The sequence below is a fragment of the Dioscorea cayenensis genome, chromosome 6 (genome assembly GCF_009730915.1).
Source record: "Dioscorea cayenensis subsp. rotundata cultivar TDr96_F1 chromosome 6, TDr96_F1_v2_PseudoChromosome.rev07_lg8_w22 25.fasta, whole genome shotgun sequence".
Taxonomy (NCBI): domain Eukaryota; kingdom Viridiplantae; phylum Streptophyta; class Magnoliopsida; order Dioscoreales; family Dioscoreaceae; genus Dioscorea; species Dioscorea cayenensis.
In genome coordinates this window covers 768,136-787,493 of record NC_052476.1, presented here as the reverse complement: position 1 = coordinate 787,493, position 19,358 = coordinate 768,136, and the positions used below count along the sequence as shown (strand labels likewise).

General features: G+C 31.3%; 5 protein-coding genes across 6 annotated transcripts; all 5 read right to left on the bottom strand.

Annotated features, from left to right (window-relative positions):
- Positions 1-464: 464 nt before the first annotated feature.
- On the bottom strand, positions 465-3,729 carry LOC120263569 (probable GTP diphosphokinase RSH2, chloroplastic). The gene is given in 7 exon segments (XM_039271527.1): positions 465-741; positions 743-901; positions 996-1,350; positions 1,432-1,590; positions 1,687-2,147; positions 2,400-2,585; positions 2,716-3,729. Coding segments are annotated over 7 exon segments (2,085 nt in total). The 5' UTR covers positions 3,352-3,729; the 3' UTR covers positions 465-612.
- A 4,560-nt stretch (positions 3,730-8,289) lies between these two features.
- Positions 8,290-9,196, bottom strand: LOC120263988 (thiol protease aleurain-like). Of its 2 annotated transcripts, none has more exons than XR_005537198.1 (3): positions 9,157-9,166; positions 8,757-8,878; positions 8,290-8,669 (listed from the first exon to the last, which is right to left on the bottom strand). XR_005537198.1 is itself a non-coding variant. In XM_039271975.1 (3 exons), the coding sequence occupies exons 1-3, from the start codon at positions 9,157-9,159 to the stop codon at positions 8,512-8,514; spliced, it is 441 nt and encodes a 146-aa protein (XP_039127909.1). In that variant the 5' UTR covers positions 9,160-9,196; the 3' UTR covers positions 8,290-8,511. The 2 variants fall into 2 exon arrangements, 1 of the variants encoding a protein (XP_039127909.1); XM_039271975.1 differs by having other exon boundaries at positions 8,999-9,196.
- A 707-nt stretch (positions 9,197-9,903) lies between these two features.
- On the bottom strand, positions 9,904-12,063 carry LOC120263886 (cysteine proteinase 2-like). Its single transcript, XM_039271859.1, has 8 exons — positions 11,724-12,063; positions 11,505-11,626; positions 11,236-11,357; positions 11,077-11,150; positions 10,713-10,971; positions 10,461-10,589; positions 10,214-10,355; positions 9,904-10,138 (listed from the first exon to the last, which is right to left on the bottom strand). The coding sequence occupies exons 1-8, from the start codon at positions 11,879-11,881 to the stop codon at positions 10,101-10,103; spliced, it is 1,044 nt and encodes a 347-aa protein (XP_039127793.1). The 5' UTR covers positions 11,882-12,063; the 3' UTR covers positions 9,904-10,100.
- A 1,971-nt stretch (positions 12,064-14,034) lies between these two features.
- LOC120263747 (cysteine proteinase 2-like) lies at positions 14,035-15,918 on the bottom strand. The gene is made up of 7 exons (XM_039271722.1): positions 15,766-15,918; positions 15,536-15,657; positions 15,324-15,439; positions 14,881-15,219; positions 14,625-14,756; positions 14,388-14,523; positions 14,035-14,286 (listed from the first exon to the last, which is right to left on the bottom strand). The coding sequence occupies exons 1-7, from the start codon at positions 15,915-15,917 to the stop codon at positions 14,246-14,248; spliced, it is 1,038 nt and encodes a 345-aa protein (XP_039127656.1). The 5' UTR covers position 15,918; the 3' UTR covers positions 14,035-14,245.
- Positions 15,919-16,435: 517 nt separating this feature from the next.
- On the bottom strand, positions 16,436-18,246 carry LOC120264010 (2-isopropylmalate synthase A-like). The gene is made up of 7 exons (XM_039272002.1): positions 18,161-18,246; positions 17,981-18,061; positions 17,811-17,897; positions 17,336-17,422; positions 17,091-17,214; positions 16,934-17,007; positions 16,436-16,837 (listed from the first exon to the last, which is right to left on the bottom strand). Exons 1-6 carry the CDS (start codon positions 18,191-18,193, stop codon positions 16,958-16,960), a joined length of 462 nt encoding a protein of 153 aa, XP_039127936.1. The 5' UTR covers positions 18,194-18,246; the 3' UTR covers positions 16,436-16,837; positions 16,934-16,957.
- Between the last annotated feature and the right edge of the window lie 1,112 nt (positions 18,247-19,358).

The window sequence follows — 19,358 nt, the reverse complement described above, 5'->3', positions numbered from 1 at the left end:
ATCTAGGCAATCATTGAGAACAACTTATCACTCTCTTTTTAACATGAGGACTAGATTTGGAAAAAAGAAATAGTGTGATCAATAGAAATTGAACTTGTGGACTTTGTAGAATAAATAAATATATATATATATATATATATATAATATAGTCTCATTTGAAATGTGCATATGGATATAAAATTAATATTTCAATATGTGTAAACTAAGATTTAAATTTTTTCTCAACAGCACCAAAATAAATCTTTCGTTATAGAGTCAGGTGCTTATCATACTTTTTAAAAAAAAAACTAACACTTTATTAAAAAAAAAAAAAACTTTTTGATCATTCACATGAACCTATGTAAAGTTTCCACTGGGTCCATCAATTTTCACAGCTTGTGTTTCATAATATTGTTAACTTTTCTAATAAAGACTTAATGTCAATAATTTCATTAGAAAAATCTAAATATTGCTAAGGAACAACATTGAAACACAAAGACACCAAGTTTAATGAATCAGGTATGTCTACATTTCAAACTATGAGGAGTTATGTACAGTTTTTGAAATCATATATACAACAAATCAAATGATCAGTTTACATAGCATGTAAACATATCCAGTAGACAGACAGTATCAGCTTCTCCATCTTCCTTGGGTTGGAACAGCAAGCCCAAGATCATACATACGCTTGATTTCTTCGCGATACTCAGTTAGAGATTTATCAGGTATCGCCGGTGTCAGCTCAACCACATCACCCATCCTAAAGCTTCTGTTTCGGGTTACAAATCGGTTCGTGATTCAGCTTTGGTCGTAACTCTTCCTTCACCGGTAAATTATAAAGTGCCCATCTTGAACTCCGTCGACTTGCCCTCTCCAAGAGATCATTTACCGTTGAATTCGGTGGTAACTCCTGCACAGACATCTGAAATTTCCATGCAAATGCATCATTATACATTTATCTCTCTGTATGAGAAGAATTCAATAAAACTAAAGTTCGAAAACACAAAGATGTCTACCTTTTCATTTTCAAGCATTATGATAAATATAGGTCCATCATGGTCACATTGTTGTGTGTATGAATAAGGGCAGTCTTCAGAATGACTAGGGAATGGACATGGTGGCTTAACCAGCTCTGATTCGCCAAGAGACGAGCAGCCATCAGTGTTCATTATCTCACACTGCCAAGTCAGGACCCATCTCGCCCATTCAACCATTTGAAGCACAAAGGATGAGTGCATGGAGTCACCTTCCTTGTATCTCCAATGTGCGGCGAATCCATATTCAGCCTGAAGATGCATCTCTTTGGTTCGGATCTGCACCTCCAGAGGAAGCATGTCTTCCCCCATAACAACAGTATGCAATGATCGATAACTGAAAGAGAAGGCAAATGTAAATGTTATGTAAATAAAGCTGAACTTGATCATAAAGAAACAACGATCTTCAAAGACATACCCATTGAATTTGGGACAAGAAATGTAATCTTTAAACCTTCCAATAATTTTGGGCCATAAATTATGGACAATGTTAAGTGCAGTGTAGCAATCTTCTTCTTTATCAACTATCACCCGCAACCCATGAATGTCATGGATCTCATCCATAGTTAGCTGCTTCCTGAAATTGAGCATCAAGATATTATTAATTTCGTCCAACATGCATCACATCTTATCATTTTTATTAAGAAAAGTGAGTAAAAGAGAGTGAAAATACTTGAGCATCTTCGAGTAAATGCTGTACAAGCTCTTGTGCCTTCCTGAAAGAACATGGTAAGAAACACCTTCGGCTTTGAGAACCTCCTCTAGTTTCTCAATAACAGAAGCTATCATGGCTTCATCAAATGAACTAATGAGTTTAGAAGTCAGCTCTTTGTGCTGGCCGGGATAAAGATGTTTGAAGCACAAACTCTCTAGTTGCTCTTTCCAACTCGAGATCCCCAACCTATTGGCCAATGGAGCGAAGATTTCCAAAGTTTCTTTAGCAAATCTCAGTTGCTTATCCATGGGCAGAGCATCAAGGGTCATCATGTTGTGTAGTCTGTCTGCTAACTTGATAAGAACAGCTCTAGCATCTGTCATGGCTAGAAACATCGTGTGCAACCGATCAGCCTCAACAGTCTTACTAGCAGTATTGTTGTCACGAGCAAGCTTGCTCAATTGACTAAGCTTTGAGACCTGCATAAAACACAAAATATGAGTTTATCTTCCGAACTGTCTGCTAAGCAATAAAAATATTCACCATTCCTACTACATTAGAATCTCTTACTACAGCTGAGGGAGACCATTATATACTACACACACTTAACATTGATGTGTATGTAAACAGAGGGATGAATGATGCATAAATGGTAAAGAAGAGAGACATTTAGAGAAATTGTCAATATATATTCAACACACAAGAAGAAAGATAAGAAAGAGATCTGTTACCCCTTCAACAAGATCAGCAACTGCAGCTCCAAAAGACCGAAAAATATAATCATAATCCATAAAAGAATCATCAAATGTGTCATGTAAAAGCCCGGCAGCAACAACAGTGGCATTAGCACCAATCTTCGCCAACAACACTGCTGTTTCCACACAATGCTGCAAATATGGACCACCACTCGCCCTCACCTGAAAAGTATAACAAAAACAAGCCTTCATCCAAATCCTGAAAAACAAACTTCTAAAATTGAACAGCTGAGCATGACAAAGATCAAGTTTTTATTTCTTATTTTCTTCTCCAAAAGTCAAGATTAATCACCTGCCCTCTATGAGCCTTCTCAGCCTCATAGAACGCCTTCACAACAAGCTCCTCATAGAAAATCTTATGCCTTTCTTGTGCTCCGGCAAGCAATTCTCTGGCGTAGGGCTCACAGGCTGGCGCCATAACATCCAAACCATCCTCCAAATCAAAAGCAAGCTCTTCTGAATCAAGCCCCCTGCTTCCAGGCATGGGAAAGCTCGGAGAATCATAGTCCAAACAAGATCCCAAAGCATTCCTCACGAACCCCCGGAAAAGCCTGTCTCTTCCCGTCCTCAAATCACATCCAATCCAATCCTTAGGGATCCGAAACGATGGTGGACTCCGGCTGGAGGAAACAGGGCCGCGGAACACCGAGACAGGGCTGGCGTCACGGGACTTGAAGGAGAAGGGGCTGGAGAGATCATCGGAGCGGTCGTGCCAGATGGAGCTAAGCTCGTCGGCAGTGTGGCGGGCAGTGGAAGAGGAGAAGAGGCAGGAGAGGCCACCCATGGCGATCGGCTTAGGGCAAGAGGACGGTGGACATGGCCGGGGGTTGAAGTCATGCTCCGGCGAGCCATGGGAGGACGCAGAAGCGAGCTGGCACGGGTGGTGGCTTGGCGGACTAGCGTAGAGCGCGATTGCCGGCACCGACATCGTCAGAATCAAAGTTGGAATTTTTATAGAGTTTTACGCCCTAATTTACAAAGAAATTGGTGAAATTTCAAGCTCCAACAACGAATCTAGGAGAATTGAAACCCTAAAAAATGAATTTGTGAAGAATTTATATACAAAAACAAATTGAAAGACAAAAAACCCTAAATTTCTGGGGCTGGATTGTCTGAGAGGGCTCAAAATTTGGGGCTTTTGAAGAAAAAGGGGAAGGAATGAAGACGAATTAGGATTCCAAGATAGTGATTGTGAGCCCTAATTTGGAAGAGAAATTGCGTGGCAAGAACCGGAATTCGCTGAAACTGAGATTGAACCTCGAGAAAAATGAGGCTTTTCCTTCTAAAACTCTCACTTTTCAAAGATTGTTTCTTGTACATGAGGAGAAGAATCCGAAGCCTCATTGTCATTGGCTAGACATAAGACTAGCTAAATTACCAAACTAGCCTTCTATACTATGATTGCCAATTATTAATTACTTGTATTTTTGGCCAAATAATCATATCTCAATGTCCAAATTACAACCAACAAGGCAACAACCTCATTTTTTTTTACTATTCAGATTGTTTATAGTTAACCGGTTTGTGAGGGCTCAATTTATTCAACTTAACAACGAAAGTAAATAAACCACGAATTTAATTTTAATAAAAAAAATTGCCCAAAAAACACAAATTACTAGAGATAAAAAGATAACATTAAAAAAATAAAAAAAAGGGGACCCAACTACTAATAAAAAGGGGTGGCAGGAAAACAACTATCACTGTAAAAGAAACAGATCTCAGAAAATACGATCATCTGGGAGAAGGGTTCACGAGCGCGCTAACCCTCATATTTGGAAATGCGCTTGATCTTATAAAACTATATTTTTTTTGTTAGTTTAAATATATATTTTTTTTGGTAAGCTATATATTTATAAGATTGCTACTCCATACATTTAGAATAATTGCAATTTAGAAATTAATGTAACAAGATAAAGAAATATATTACTTGCAAAACAAAGGGATAATATGAGATGAATTAATGAAATATTGATAAAGTATAAAATTTTAAATGAAGAAAATTTAATATATGATATATTTAATCTGATGTCAAAAATTAAAAAATTTCCAACCAAAAGTTATATTTACACAAGAGGACACGCCACTCTTGAAAATGTATTAAATTTATGATTAATTAATTGGAATAAATTATATTATCCTTAACTTGTACTCTAATCATTCTAGAAATCGTTGACTTACGTCCTTAGATAACTTGATTTGAAGTTTAATGAAATTTTAATTAAATAAAGAAAAAAAATCTAGATTAGACTGATTAGTTGCTGGAGGGGTGTTTATGTCTTTTTACAATGAGTGTCATCATCTACACCGTCCATAATTGCTAAAGTAAGCGCCAAAAGGCACGTGCCGGAATAGCAACGCACACGAGTCAACTCGTGGGGAAATGCATGCCCTGGCGCTAACGGCACGTGACTAAGCGACTTCCGTATCTGAATGTTCAATAGTTTAATGAATAAATAAATTAATAATAAATCAGTTTTATTAACTGAAATTAAATTTTCTAACGAGAAACCTATTTATTTATTTACTCCCTCCATTCTTTTTTATCTGTCGTGATCAACCGAATCTCACAAGTTATTTCACAAATTTTTACAAAAAATTTGTTATCTTTCTAAAATTACATCTAATTTATACTCCCTCCGTTACTTTTTATCGGTCACAAATCCATGTTCCTTTTTATCTGTCATTTTTTCTAACATCAAAAAGCATTTATTATTTTTTACCAAAATTACTTTTAACACTCTATTCAATTCTCTTCTTGGAATTACATATGAGAGAGCAATGTGAAGATATAAATTAAAGGTAGTTTGGAAAGATAACTAATTTTTTATAAATTTTTGTTCTCTCTCATATTTAATTTCAAGAAGAGAATTGAATAAAGTATTAGGGAGTTTTGGGAAAAAAATAATAAATATTTTTTGATATTAAAAAATGACAGATAAAAAGGAATATGTGTTTATAACAGATAAAAATGATATTTGTTTGTTGCATGCAAGAAAATTCTTCAAAAACTATTAATAATTAAAAGGTGTAATGGAATTTTAAAATAAAACTAGAACTATTATTAATAATAAGAATCTTGCATTTGAATGATGAGGAACAAGGAAAGACATGAACTCACAAACTTCAACTTATAAATCACTTCAAGATATTTGCATTAATTGCAACATATATAATTATAATAATAGAGCATTTGAGTTAATATAAGGGATATTTATGTATGGCTAAAGCTATGGTGAGGCCTTATGAGCACACAAATTGGTGAGAGGGGAAAGGTGATGAATAGATAATTAAATTGCAAAGGGTTCTTCCATGATCAGCTCCCTAAAGATATTATAAATTGCTAACAACCTCTCATCAATTAGCACTGAGTACTTATTTAGAGTATTTATATCATGAAAAGATACAGATTCAAACTTGAGCTTAAGCAAATGTGTTAAAAAACTTGAGATACTCCATGCGAGTGAACATTCTAATACTTTGCTTGCCCATATTTAAAAAAAAAAAAAAATTTAAAACAATAACAGTTAATATCTTTTTTTCACAGATAGATATTTAGTCTAGCAGTAAAAGCAATTGGTAATAAACCCCGATCCTATGGCCCTAAATAATTCAAATAGTCTACAGTGAAATCATTGTGGAAAGAGTCATATTCAACCTTCGCACAAAACTATCCACTGTATTATTCATGCATTGATGTCGTCTATTATAAATTTTTTTAAAAATTTTTTTTTTCCGTTTTGTCCCTTTGCATCAATTTTTTTTAACTATTACCCACCCATTATTTACGCTCCCGGGATTTTTTTTTATTCATTTATCTTCTTATTCCTTTCCGTTTTTTTTTATCCTTTATCGTCTCTTTTTATTTTCTTTATTTATCTTTTTATCTTCTTTAGTTTTAATTTTATTCTTATCCTGAAACATTCCAAAAGAATTTATCTGTTTCTCAATATATTTAATTTTAATCTTTTTAATGATTATCTCAAATCAAACCACACTATTGAGAAGAAAGATGATTTTATTTTATTTAAATATGTATAAAAAAACTTATTTCAAAGATAAAGCACAAAAGTCAGAAATCCTAATTTTCTTCAAGTGACATCTTCCTACAAGAAAAGAAAAGAAAAAGAAAAAAAAAAGAAAAAAGAAGAGCCTTTAATTTGGAGTTTGAGGAGTTGGTGCATTAATCAGTGAGTTTGTCGTTTCCTTCGGAGATGAACATTCCTAATTTCAGATTCATCTAATAAGTTGAAGAGCATTTTTGCTTTGAATTCCTCCCAGGTCATATCCGAAAATTCTGAAAACAAAAATAAAAATATACATTCATACCTATATTTAAAAAATAAAAATATATACAAAGAATGATGAATCTTAATTACGATTGATTCCAATTGTGAAACTTAGTCCCTTCTCATTATGGGACTTGATTTCTTTGAGATGATCCTTGAACACAGCAAACCTTTTCTTTATCTCCTCCACTGATTCATACTTCTTTCCATACCTATCATAGGAAATAATAATAATAGTAAAAATAAAAATAATTACAACTATATATAACAAACATCAATTCATTATACTCTCTCCTTTCTTTTCTGTCATTTAAACATCCAGAAGCATTTATTATTTTTTTTCAAAATTACCCTGACACTCTATTCAATTCTCTTCTTGAAATTTAATATGAGAGAAATGTGAAAATATAAATTAGGGGTAATTTTGAAAAGATAAGTAAGTTTTATTAAATTATGTGAAATAACCAACTTTCTTGTTATGTGAGATTCGATTATTCACGAGAGATAAAAAAAAACGGAGGGAGTATATCTAAAGCTTATAAATATATATATACACACTTTTCAGCAAATTCAGCAAAATTAAGGGAGTCATCAGTGTGGCCAAGAGTGGCAAGGATGAAGTCCTTGGTTGTCTTAATAGGGTTTGAAGAAGAAGAAGAAGAAACGCATGAAACGGTGAAGAGAGTGATGATGATGATGAGAAGGAGATGAGCAAGACGTGCCATCTTTAATTTGTTAATTTTGATGAAGGAGATTGTTGGAAAAGAATGAATGGACCGATCGAGTTATTAAGAACTTCTGTTTGTTAGGAATTAGTTAAGATGTGGTTGGATATATATCACAAATTATCTTATCTATAGTTATGTTTCAATTCTAAATATATATATATATATATTTATATACAGATATATTGAGCAATGCATTAATTAGAGTTTTTAAAATTATGAGGAGGGTTCTTAAGTAATATCATGTATATTATATATTTTGGATTTCAAAGGTCTTATAGATATTTATTGCATAAATAAATAAATGTAATTAAAATTTTTTTAATAATTAATGTCATAAATAATATAAATAAAACTTAAATATAATAAAAAAAACTTAAATTGTTCTTTGAATCACTCTAGGAAGAGATTATACATCTATTTTAATAGTATGAATAGATTATTTTAAAAAAATTGGATTAATAACTTAAATTAGAAGATATATAAAAACATGCAAGCAAGAAGTACAAAAAACCAAAAAAAAATATCATATAAAGCCATGCAATCATGTATAGATACAAATATTTTTTTAATAAAATAAATAAATCATAAATTTATTAATAAAATATAAATATTACATTAAGATTTGAAGTCCAAAAAAACCATAAAATAGGGAGACTACAACATATAAAGAAAACGATCACATAAAAGCAAACTTAACATGCAATTATTTTTTATATGAAATATTTAATTCGCCCGTACACAATCATTCAATGATAGGAAAATTAGCCATATAAGTCACACTTGCATCAAATTGTTATTAATAAAAAAATAAGTATTACATAAAAGACTTGAACAAGAGTCCACAAAAGGCCACTAAATATGGAGACTACAACATAAAAAAAAACAAGCTTAATATGTCATAAGCCACACTTGCATCGAATTTGGTGAGTTTCTTTGAGATGATCCTTCAAGAAAATAAAAGAAGAAGAAGAAAAAAAAAAAAACAAACTAATGCATGCACATTCATGTGAGTTTCATATATATATATTCATGCATGACTCTAATTTGGTGGAGTTTGTGGAGTTGGTGCATTAATCAGTGAGTTTGTAGTTGCCTTCGGAAGTTGATAAGCCTTGATCTATTTTGAAACTCATCGAAGTTGAAGGGCCTTAATTTTTGGGTTGGATTCTTCCCACAACATTTATATCTGAGCCTTTTTGCTTTGAATTCTTCCCAGGTCATATCCGAAAATTCTGAAAACAAAAATAAAAAAATATATGCATTCATACCTATATTTAAAAATAAAAATATATACAAAGAATGAGGAATCTTTTAATAACCATTGATTCCAAGTGTGAAACTTAATCCCTTCTCATTATGGGACTTGATTTCTTTGAGATGATCCTTGAACACAGCAAACTTTTTCTTTATCTCCTCCACTGATTCATACCTCTTTCCATACCTATCATAGGAAAAATAATAATAATAATAATAGTATAAATAAAAAAATTGCAACTACATATATATATAACAAACGTCAATTCATTATATATCTAAAGCTTATAAATATATATATACACACTTTTCAGCAAATTCAGCAAAATTAAGGGAATCATCAGTGTGGCCAAGAGTGGCAAGGATGAAGTCCTTGGTTGTCATAGTAGGGTTTGAAGAAGAAGAAGAGACACATGAAATAGTGAAGAGAGTGATGATGATAAGAAGGAGATGAACAAGGCGCACCATCTTTAATTTGTTAATTTTGATGAAGGAGATTGTTGGAAAAGAATGAGTACTGCTGCTGAATATATAATTGGTTAATGGACCGATCAAGTTAATTATTAAGAACTTCTGTTTGTTAGGATTTAGTTAAGATGTGGTTGGATATATATCACGAATTATCTTATTTATTGTTTTTTTTTAAAGTGGATAAACGGGTAATCTTAATTTATTGTCACGTTTCAAAAATTATATATATATATATATACATTGAGCAATGTAGTGAATTGAATTGTGGCTTGTGTTTTTTATAATCTTGCTATCTTTCTTTTTTAGATTATTATTTCATAAGAGATGATTCATGATAGATTGCACCATACTTATTTAATTGCTTGGCTAAAGTTTAATCTGTTATTATTATTATTATTATTATTATTATTATTATAAAAAGATAAATAACTTATCCTTAAATATATATATATATATATATATATATATATATATAAACATTAAGAAGTAAAAAAAAACATGCTTAATACATATAAAATAAATTTTTTAATAAAATAGATAAAACATAAATTTATTAATAAATAATAAATATTACATAAAAGACTTGAACAAAAGTCCAAAAAACCCACTAAATGTGAAGACTACAACATTAAAAAAAACTTAATATGCATTTTTTTTTGGAAAAAAAGTGAGTAAACCACTAATTTATTTTTTTAAAAAAAATACAGAGAAGTACAACGGAGAAAAAATAACAAGTGGGTCTAAAGATAACAACAATCTTAATCCTTACCAAAGATGAGAAAAACAGAGAAAAAAATAGTACAAAACATAAAAGAAACAAGAGTAAAGGAGACAGACTGGGCCGGATAAAGCTACCGTCTGGAGACACAAGTTTGCCCAGCAAATAGAGTAGGACTACTCTGGATCATAAGAAAAATTTAATTCACTCATTTACATAGTCATTCAACGGTAGGAAAATTAGCCACATAAGCCACACCTGCATCAAATTAATCAAGATATTTAAATATTATAATCTGAATAACAATTTGTTCATCATAAATAATTAACTCACCGCACATATTTGTTCCTTTTTCCATAAATAAATATCCGCCCACTCCCCAGCCATCTCCCCATGAGTTCTTCAATATCCAGTATGGTTGATCATCAAAATAATCAAGCCCATACCCCACAACTAGCATCGCATGGTTCAGCTTCTACATAAGAGGAACAACAATTAAACAATAAGCTTCACAAATATATATATATATATTTTTAATAATTAAAACAAAAGAAACACAAGCACAGTAAATAATAATTACTCCTGGATCTCCACAAGAAGTAGTGCGATAAATTCCACCCTTGTAGTCCAGGAAGTCTCCTTCTGCTTGAATCCCAACACTGACTGGCCCTATAAGGCCCACTACCTTCTCCAGGTCTTCTTCGTCACCCTGCACAATTAATATACACGTGACGTGCATTCAAACATACATAGGTTAAAAACAAAATTTATCTCTTTCTCACATGCACACACAGAGAAACTTAATAACATATATGTACGGTTTTCTACTCACATAATGGACCCATTCTACACCAGTGACCTTGGCAGCAATGTGATTTGGGTCAAAGCTGCAAGTGCCCTCTGTGCCTGTGTAAGGATAGGATGGATCACTGTTGATGCCACCATTCCGTGCAACATATAAAAAAGCACTATCTGTCCTTCCACCTTCACATCCACCGTCTGCAGTAGAGCAATCTACTAGTTGCCGCACAGAGACAGTGACCGTCTGGTTTTCCAATTTATTTTTTGCTGCTTCTATTGCTCCTGCAGCGCTGGATTTCATGCATATGTTGTAGTAATTTTTTTTTTATTATTAATTTCATAATTTAACTTAACTTGTTACTTTAATTAATTAATTAGTTAATTAATACCATCACCTGAAAGCCCAACAAGCAAAACAATCACCCTGCTGTCGAACAGGACTTATAATTCCATCATTTCTCCAGTCTTTCTGTGAAAATAAAATTTATAAAGATTATTATAAGTACAGAATTAATTTTTTTCAAATATTAAAATTATAGATTGGTTTAATCTACCATCAGAGGAGCTACTGCGTCAGTCAAGTTATAAATCCTGGTTCTATTAGCCAAAGGCACTGAGGTATTCCATTCAATAAGTCTTTTAGACTTAAATTCATCGAAGCTCATGTCTGTGAATTCTGATTGAGTTTCAAACCACACAGGTATATAAGTTAATTAGCACACACACATATATATATAAAGATTTTATAATTATTAAATAACTAGTTTATTCTAAAACAAGAATCAATTGTAATATTTTAAGAACAATTAAGAATAAGCCTCACCATTGATTCCTACTGTGAAACGAAGACCTTTCTTATTTGTGGATCTGATTCTATGGAAATTATCCATGAAGATGCCAAATCTTTTGTGTATCTCTTCTGCTGATTTATATTGCTTTTCATAACTATCATTGGAAAATAAAATAAATAAATAAAAAAACACACTTATATTAATTATTTTCATTATCTAAAGCTTATATATACATATATAGACGCACACACCTTTGAGCGAAATCAGCGAAAGTCAGTGAGTCATTTGAGCGTCCTAGAGTAGCAAGGATGAGGCTCTTGATTGTGCTAGGCCGGGTTGAGGAAGAAGAACATGCAATGCTGCGGACTATGATGATCAGGAGTAGGAGATGAAACATACGCGTCATCATGCTGTGTGCTGTTGAATGTTCTTCAAGTAGAACTAATAGAACAGCTAAAAAGGGAACTCAAACAAAATGAACAAAACAAAGTGCGAAGAACACCAGATTAGTTTGAAAATGTTGAGAGCCTAACACATTCATATAAAGAAGATGGTTTGCATGCATTTGGTTTGCATGGATAACCTAATTTTTACATTCATATGAAGAAGATGGTTTGCATGCTTGTGGTTTGCATGGATAACCTAATTTCTACATTTATATGAAGAAGATGGTTTGCATGTGGTTTGCATGGATAACAAATTAAAAATTAGGTTGGTGGTATTAGTAGTATAAAATTTCTAGTTTAATAAGTGTGCTAGCTAATAACCATCTATCATAAATTTAGTGTGATTTACCTAACGATTACCCTTACTATTGTTTGACAGATTTTGTTTTCATTTATTTTATATGAAAATTAATAATTTTTAAAAGAAATCTAATGGGTACGTAAGTGATGTCTATATAAATATGTTTGATTATTCTTTTTAACAAATACACTTATAAACTTCATATTTTAGTCACTACTCACTGAGTCACTGTAAATTTAAAAATAATTATAAATTAAACAAATATTGCAGGATCATGACAAAAGTTATTTTTATAAAAATTTGTAATTCACTTTTGGCTCATGTATGGTGATTAAACCTTACTATATATATTATTGTTAATCCTAAATTTTTGTATCGAATCAAGTGGGTTACCATTTAGTTATTAGAGTTCTGACTTTTTTCCTAATTTTTGATGGGTTACCATTTAGTTATTAGAGTTCTGACTTTTTCCTAATTTTTTATGAAGGCAAAATTTTGTTTATAAAATTTATAATTTTCTTATTAAATCCACATATTTTGTGGATGTATATATATAATGATGACATAATACTTATTCTTTTATTTTTAAACTTTTTGAAGAACATTTACTTGGCCATTTGATATATATTGCAGAATCGCCAATGTTTTTTAAAGCCCAATATCACTTGATTTGCTTCCTTATTTGTTATTAAAAAAAAATTCTAATTTTTTATGTTCTAATCCAAGGCCCTAATTGTGTCTTATGTGACCCTTGCCCCATATGATAAATTTCCACCTTTATTAATGCATGTACCTACTTGTTCTTTTGACATTTTTTTATGAGGCCTTGCCACGGTTTATAAAAAAAAAACTAATAATTTTTTTAATGAAAAATTGATAAATCACTTGCACTGATAATGAGTTTATGGATAAGATCTTAATATTTAATAAATTATTAAACTAAAAATATAATACAAATGAATATAAAGAAACATGCTAAATTAATAAAAATATGTTTGATTTTTCTATTGATCAGTAAACTTTGAAAATAAACAATGTAATAAAACAAAACAAAATAAACTGATCAATTATCCATGATCAGACTTTATTTCCCTCCAGACTGACACTTGCCTAATCAACTAATTTTCAAATGTAAACTACCCAATAACGTAACACAGGTGTTCCATCATACCATTCAAGCTTTCAATTTAAATGAACAATTTGTTTACCTCCATCACCCGCATGGTCCAATGTTTTTACTTCCCATATAGAAGTCAAATACATTATTATTTGGTTATTGGGATAGTGGCCAAAGGTTTTGTACCTATTCCTAAGGCTTCACATTGATTATTGTCCAAATTATTGTTATTGTATTATTGAGTGGAGAGATGAAGATGCACTGCTAGAAATGAGACCAAGCTAGGACACTCATACAAGGATTAAATTATCAATAATATCATAGAAAGGAGTCCAACCCTGGTTGGCTGAGGTTTCTAAGCTATTTCTCGTATCTTAAATTTTTTTTTTTTTTAATAAAATGAATGAACCACTGATTTATTGAATAAAGACGCAGAAGATCTAAAATTTCAATACTTTAATGAGTTAATTTATTAATAATAAATCAGTTTTATTAACCAAAATTAATTTTATGATGAGAATTCTATTTATTAAAAGACATCTTTCATTATTTATTTATTATTACATACAAGAAAATCCTTCAAAAATGTCGAGCATTAGAAGTTATCATAAAAGTTAAAAATACAACGAGAATTATTAATAATGAAAATTTTGCATTTAATTTAAGAGCAAGTGATGACTTGATATAAACCTTTTAAAAAAAAAATTTAAATAAACCACCACTTCATTGAAAATAATAGAACAAACATAAGAAGGGTACAAAGTCCACCAGAAGTGAAGCTTCATTCTTTGAAAGGACTCTGACTCATACATTCACTTTCAGATATTTACATTAATTCCAACATCATCATCATCATCATAATAATAATAATAGAGCATTTAATCAGTGCTCATTAATTCACATTACTGGTTATGCAGAAACAACTGGGTAGGAAGCACAAGTAGCCACACCTACAATAAAAAAATCACTTCATGATCAATTCTTAGCGATATTAATTAAATCAATTAAACAGATAATTAGTGCCCGTAATTAATGAGATTAACGAACTAACCACACATGTTCTTCCCCAGTTCCATCTTGAAATAACCATCCATACCCCATTCAGTTCCCCATGAATTCTTAATAAGCCAATAAGGTACACCCTTCTCAACTCCATAACCAACAGCAAGAACAGCATGATTCACATCCTACAAACAAATGCACATTAATTAATAAATGCTAATTATAATTTAAAATTTCTAATTAATACTTAATTAAAACACTACTTAGTTAATTATAATAATCTCACCATTGGAGAACTTCCACATGTGTCACTAGAGTACACACCACTTTTATAAGACATGAAACTCTGCACCACTTCAAATGCAATACTCACTGGCCTAACAACTCCAACTGCATGCTTTAGTTCATCTTCAGCATCCTATCTCAAATCAACAATGAATTTCAAATCATATATATATATATATATATTATATAGATAGATAGATGGATAGATACACACAAACACAAAAGTATTAACTAATTGATTGATTGATTGTTCATACCATGGTGATGTTAACTGTGTTTATAACTTTGACACCAATATTTTCAGATTTGTAGCTGCAAGTGCCATCAGTTTCTTTGTAAGGGTATGATTTTTCAGTGTCAAGACCACCATTGTACTTAACATACTGAAAAGCTTGAGAAGGTAATCCTCCTTGGCATCCATTGTTATTGAAGGCTTGAGCACAGTCCACAAGTTGTTGTTCAGAAAGAGTAATGTTCTTTCCTGTTGCTTGGCAGTGTGCTGCTTCTAGTGCTCCTGTTGCACTGAAAGTCCAGCATGATCCACATTCACCTTGATCTTTAACAGGACTCACAATTCCTTCTTTTCTCCAATCTCTCTACAACAACAAATTAAAATCATGCATGCATTTCTACATTCTTAATTTTCTGAAAAAAAAATTTCTGCAGATTAATGTGTTCATGCATGACTTTTATTTAGTACCGTTTGGGGAATTGGTGCATCAGTGAGTTTGTGATTGCCTTTGAGAGTTGCCGAACAATTCTGCGCAGCACCAAGCTTGTTTGATCGGAATTCTTCCCAGCTCATATCAGTAAATTCTGAATCCAAAATGAAAATACATACATGCTTGTATACATATATATAGATTTATATATATAAAAAAAAAAATCTTTATTGAGAATGAGAAATCATACTGTTAATTCCAAGTTTGTATGAAAGTCCCTTCTTATTTGTGGACCTGATTATGTTGAGATTATCCATGAACAGACCAAACCTTTTGTTTATCTCCTCCACTGATTCATACCTCTTTCCATACCTATTATTAGTAAAAATATAAATAAATACAACTATAGAACTAACAATATTGATTAATTATATATACAATGCTTAGTTATATATATATATATATATATATATATATTACCTTTGAGCAAATCTAGCAAAAGTAATGGAGTCATGAGTGTGGCCAAGAGTGGAAAGGATGTAGTCCTTGGTAGCCATAGGGCTTGAAGAAGAGATGGCTGAAATGGTGAAGAGAGTGATGGTCATGAGAAGGAGATGAACAAGGCTTGCCATCTTGTTAATTTTGGTGATGGAGAAGATGAACAAGTGTGGACATTTAAATAGAGTATTGATTAGAGAACGGACAAATAGAGAAAGAATGAAGTCTTGCATGGAGTGAGTGCCTTCTCATGCACGTAGAAATGGATAGTTACCAAATTAAGGTTAATTAGCCACTTAATTACTTCTGTATTAATTAATTATAACTATGCCATTGTAACGTAACGCACACGTAGATATATATATATATATATATGTGTGTGTGTGTGTGTGTATGTATATAAGTATACATACATTGCTTTCATTATTTGGGGACAAATTCATGGAAAACTAACATTATATAACATAATATAACAAGCATATTCAAATGTTTGTTTGGACTATTATTATTTTATAATTAGAGATGAATGATGGAGAGAAATAATTGATTGCATGCATATAAAGCAGAAGATCAAAACCACAGTAAGAGTTTATTAACTGAATTAATTAACAACCATTACATTAACATAACATTACAGTGGAATGCATGGTATACCTCTTATGAATGTTAGAGACAAAGGTGGCATCAAGACAGACAATTTGTATCCTTACACAAGCCAAGAAGGTTCATGTACATTTTAATCCAAAAGACATCACTGTCAAGGCCGGCTTAATCAATTTTCAATTACTATTTAATCAGTGGCTAATCATTCAACAACTAGATAGAAATCTAGCTTCATTAACTGTAGGAATAGGATATATATATATATATATATATATATATATATATCACTGTTGATGGCACCATTCTGTTGCAGAGCTGCAGCTGGGCATCCACTTGTGCATCCTCTGTTTTTAGTAGAGCAATGAGCAATCTTTGAGTAGTCGCACAGAGACAGTACTGATAGTAAATCTTTAACATTATACTTTTTGCTGCTTCAATTGCTCCTTCGGCACTGCATTTCATGTGTATATTGTAGTTATTTTTTTTTTTAATTTCATAATTTAATTTGTTATTCTAAATAATTAATTAATTAAGTAATATCAATCACCTGAAAGCCCAACAAGCTGAACAATCACCCTGCTGTTGAATATAACTTATAATTCCATCGTATTCTTAGTCTTTCTGTGAAAATAAAATTTATAAAAGATTATAAATGAAGAATTAATTTTTCTCAAATATTAAAGTTATAAATTGATTTTATTTACCATGAGAGATCTGTTCATCTGCCAAGTTATACATTAGGACTTGAATATCACCAAGTGACCATATTATTTTTAAATGACCATTTTTATTTCCAACAAGTGCTTCAATATCATCATCAGAAAAATTCTACAAAAATAATAAATTTTTTTAGTTAGTAATTATTGTCAATAATTTTTTATTTATTTTATTTTTAATAATCAATATATATTATATTTAATGCATAATATATATATATATATATACACACCTGACGAATGCCGCTTTCGTGGGCGAAAGCATTAACTCCAACAATAGCTTTATGTGGTTGCACATATAAGCCGGTGAACTCCGCAACCTACACCAACAATAATAATTGATTAAAAAAAACTAACAAATAAATATCATAAGACATAACACTCATCAATATTTACATACAACTATATATATCTATATATATAAAGAGAAAAGGATTGACTTAATTAGCTGAGGTGGAAGAAGTGTAGTTCGTATATATTTCAATAATATCATTAATTACAGTATGTCTCCAATATAAATATATATATATATATATATATATATATATATTTATTATAAACCATGAACCCACCACAACTCTGCTTGCTTTAGTCATTATTGAAATAGTAGTAAACATTCTATTGAAAACTACAGGAACTACACAGTTGACACTTCACCTGAGTTATTCCAATATATATATATTATGAAATAATGATGGAGGGTAGTACCATTTTGCTTGCTGCAACAATGTATTTAGTATCAATGCCTATATTAAGTCCTAGCAATTCCCTTCTACACTTGATTGCCATCACAACCTACAAAGAATTAGAGTACACATTTATTTAATTATTTATTAAAACATGAATAGAATAGAATAGAATAGAATAGAATAGAACACCTCTTCAAGTGTTGCATTTCCGTCTCTCTCTCCAATCCTATTTATTGTGACCTCTAATTGCCTTGCTCCAGCCTCAGCTCCCTATTTTCAGTGCTCCCAATTAATAAACTTTAAACAAATTATTTCTATAAAGAAGAAGTTGCTAAATATATAATAATGGAAGTAATTAGCAAATTGTACCACTATGTTCATCTCGCTTGGAAATGCAACCATTTAATGAAGAAGAAAATATGGTGGAGGTGGTGGAGAAGTTGTAGGCAAGTCATATTGTGTTCTTGAAGAACTTTTAGTATGCAAGTAAGTGTTCAGAGCTTGATATCTTTATATAGAGAAGAAATGTAGTTATTTGGAGGGGTTTTTTATTTTTAAAGTTAAATTATCTCATAATATTTCATAAGATTTGTGCCTACTCGTTTGATACATGGGCTAACTAACCATCAATCAACCTAAACCCTAATTAAACCCATTTATGATGCATGGGTTAACTAACCATCCATGCAATCTAAACCCTAAACCCATTAATGTGGCATGGGCTAACTAACCATCCAATGATGGATTTGTTGTTGAATCTTAGTGTGTTCTTTGTTTTCTCCTTTTATATTACTCTTACTGTTTATATACCTATTGGGCCACTCTTTTGTTTTTGTTTTTTTTTTTAATAATTAGCTCTTGCTCTTAGAGCCCTTTTTCTTCAAAAATCCCATTGTTGATGCATGGGCTAACTAATCATCCATGTATCCTGATTTTTCCTAGGAATTGATAACATGTTTGATACGTGGGCTAACTAAACAAACCATCAAACATCACATAATTAATTATGTGGCAGTTATTTATTAATTAATTTAATTAATTCGCATTATAGCTTTTTTCTGATTTATTGATTTGGTATTATATCTCACTGAGGCCATTTTTGTTTTCTTTTGTACCATTTTCAATCCTCATGATATCCAATCCTTCCCAAAGACATTTCAACATGTTTTAATTGATCCTTCCTACGTACTGAATTCAATTGTCTTAAGATTTTTATTTAGTGTCATCTGAGGATTGGAATTAGGTGCATTGGTGAGTTTGTATTTGCATATTTATGTGTTGTTCATGCATGATCAAAATTGCCTGTCGGATAATTCCGTACATTTTGTTTGGAATTCTTCCCAGCTCAGATCTCTAAATTTTGGAAATAGAGAAGAAAACACATTCATACATATGTATATATATATATATATATATATATGAAGAATTAGAAATCTTATAATTGATTACAAATTTTTATATATGAAAGTCCCCTCTCATTTGTGAACCTGATTAGGTTGAGATTATTTTCATCAACGCTTTTGTTTATCTCCTCCGTTGATTCTTATATATAATTTTTTCTCAATAT

What these genes read in the sequence shown, in the direction of transcription:
- LOC120264010 (XM_039272002.1), bottom strand. Translation starts at nt 18,193, where the DNA reads ATGGTTGCATTTCCAAGCGAGATGAACATAGTG. An exon ending in CAAGCGAGATGAACATAGTG is followed by an intron (nt 18,062 to 18,160) that starts GTACAATTTGCT and finishes CACTGAAAATAG; the next exon opens with GGAGCTGAGGCTGGAGCAAG. An exon ending in AGATGAACAGATCTCTCATG is followed by an intron (nt 17,008 to 17,090) that starts GTAAATAAAATC and finishes TTATTTTCACAG; the next exon opens with AAAGACTAAGAATACGATGG.
- LOC120263886 (XM_039271859.1), bottom strand. Translation starts at nt 11,881, where the DNA reads ATGATGACGCGTATGTTTCATCTCCTACTCCTGATCATCATAGTCCGC. An exon ending in TTTGCTTGTTGGGCTTTCAG is followed by an intron (nt 10,972 to 11,076) that starts GTGATGGTATTA and finishes CATGAAATCCAG; the next exon opens with CGCTGCAGGAGCAATAGAAG. An exon ending in GTGTAGAATGGGTCCATTAT is followed by an intron (nt 10,590 to 10,712) that starts GTGAGTAGAAAA and finishes TTAATTGTGCAG; the next exon opens with GGTGACGAAGAAGACCTGGA.
- LOC120263988 (XM_039271975.1), bottom strand. Translation starts at nt 9,159, where the DNA reads ATGGTGCGCCTTGTTCATCTCCTTCTTATCATCATCACTCTCTTCACT. An exon ending in TTTGCTGAATTTGCTGAAAA is followed by an intron (nt 8,879 to 8,998) that starts GTGTGTATATAT and finishes TTCCTATGATAG; the next exon opens with GTATGGAAAGAGGTATGAAT. An exon ending in TTTCACACTTGGAATCAATG is followed by an intron (nt 8,670 to 8,756) that starts GTTATTAAAAGA and finishes TTTTGTTTTCAG; the next exon opens with AATTTTCGGATATGACCTGG.
- LOC120263747 (XM_039271722.1), bottom strand. Translation starts at nt 15,917, where the DNA reads ATGGCAAGCCTTGTTCATCTCCTTCTCATGACCATCACTCTCTTCACC. An exon ending in ATACAAACTTGGAATTAACA is followed by an intron (nt 15,440 to 15,535) that starts GTATGATTTCTC and finishes TTTTGGATTCAG; the next exon opens with AATTTACTGATATGAGCTGG. An exon ending in ACACAGTTAACATCACCATG is followed by an intron (nt 14,757 to 14,880) that starts GTATGAACAATC and finishes GATTTGAGATAG; the next exon opens with GATGCTGAAGATGAACTAAA.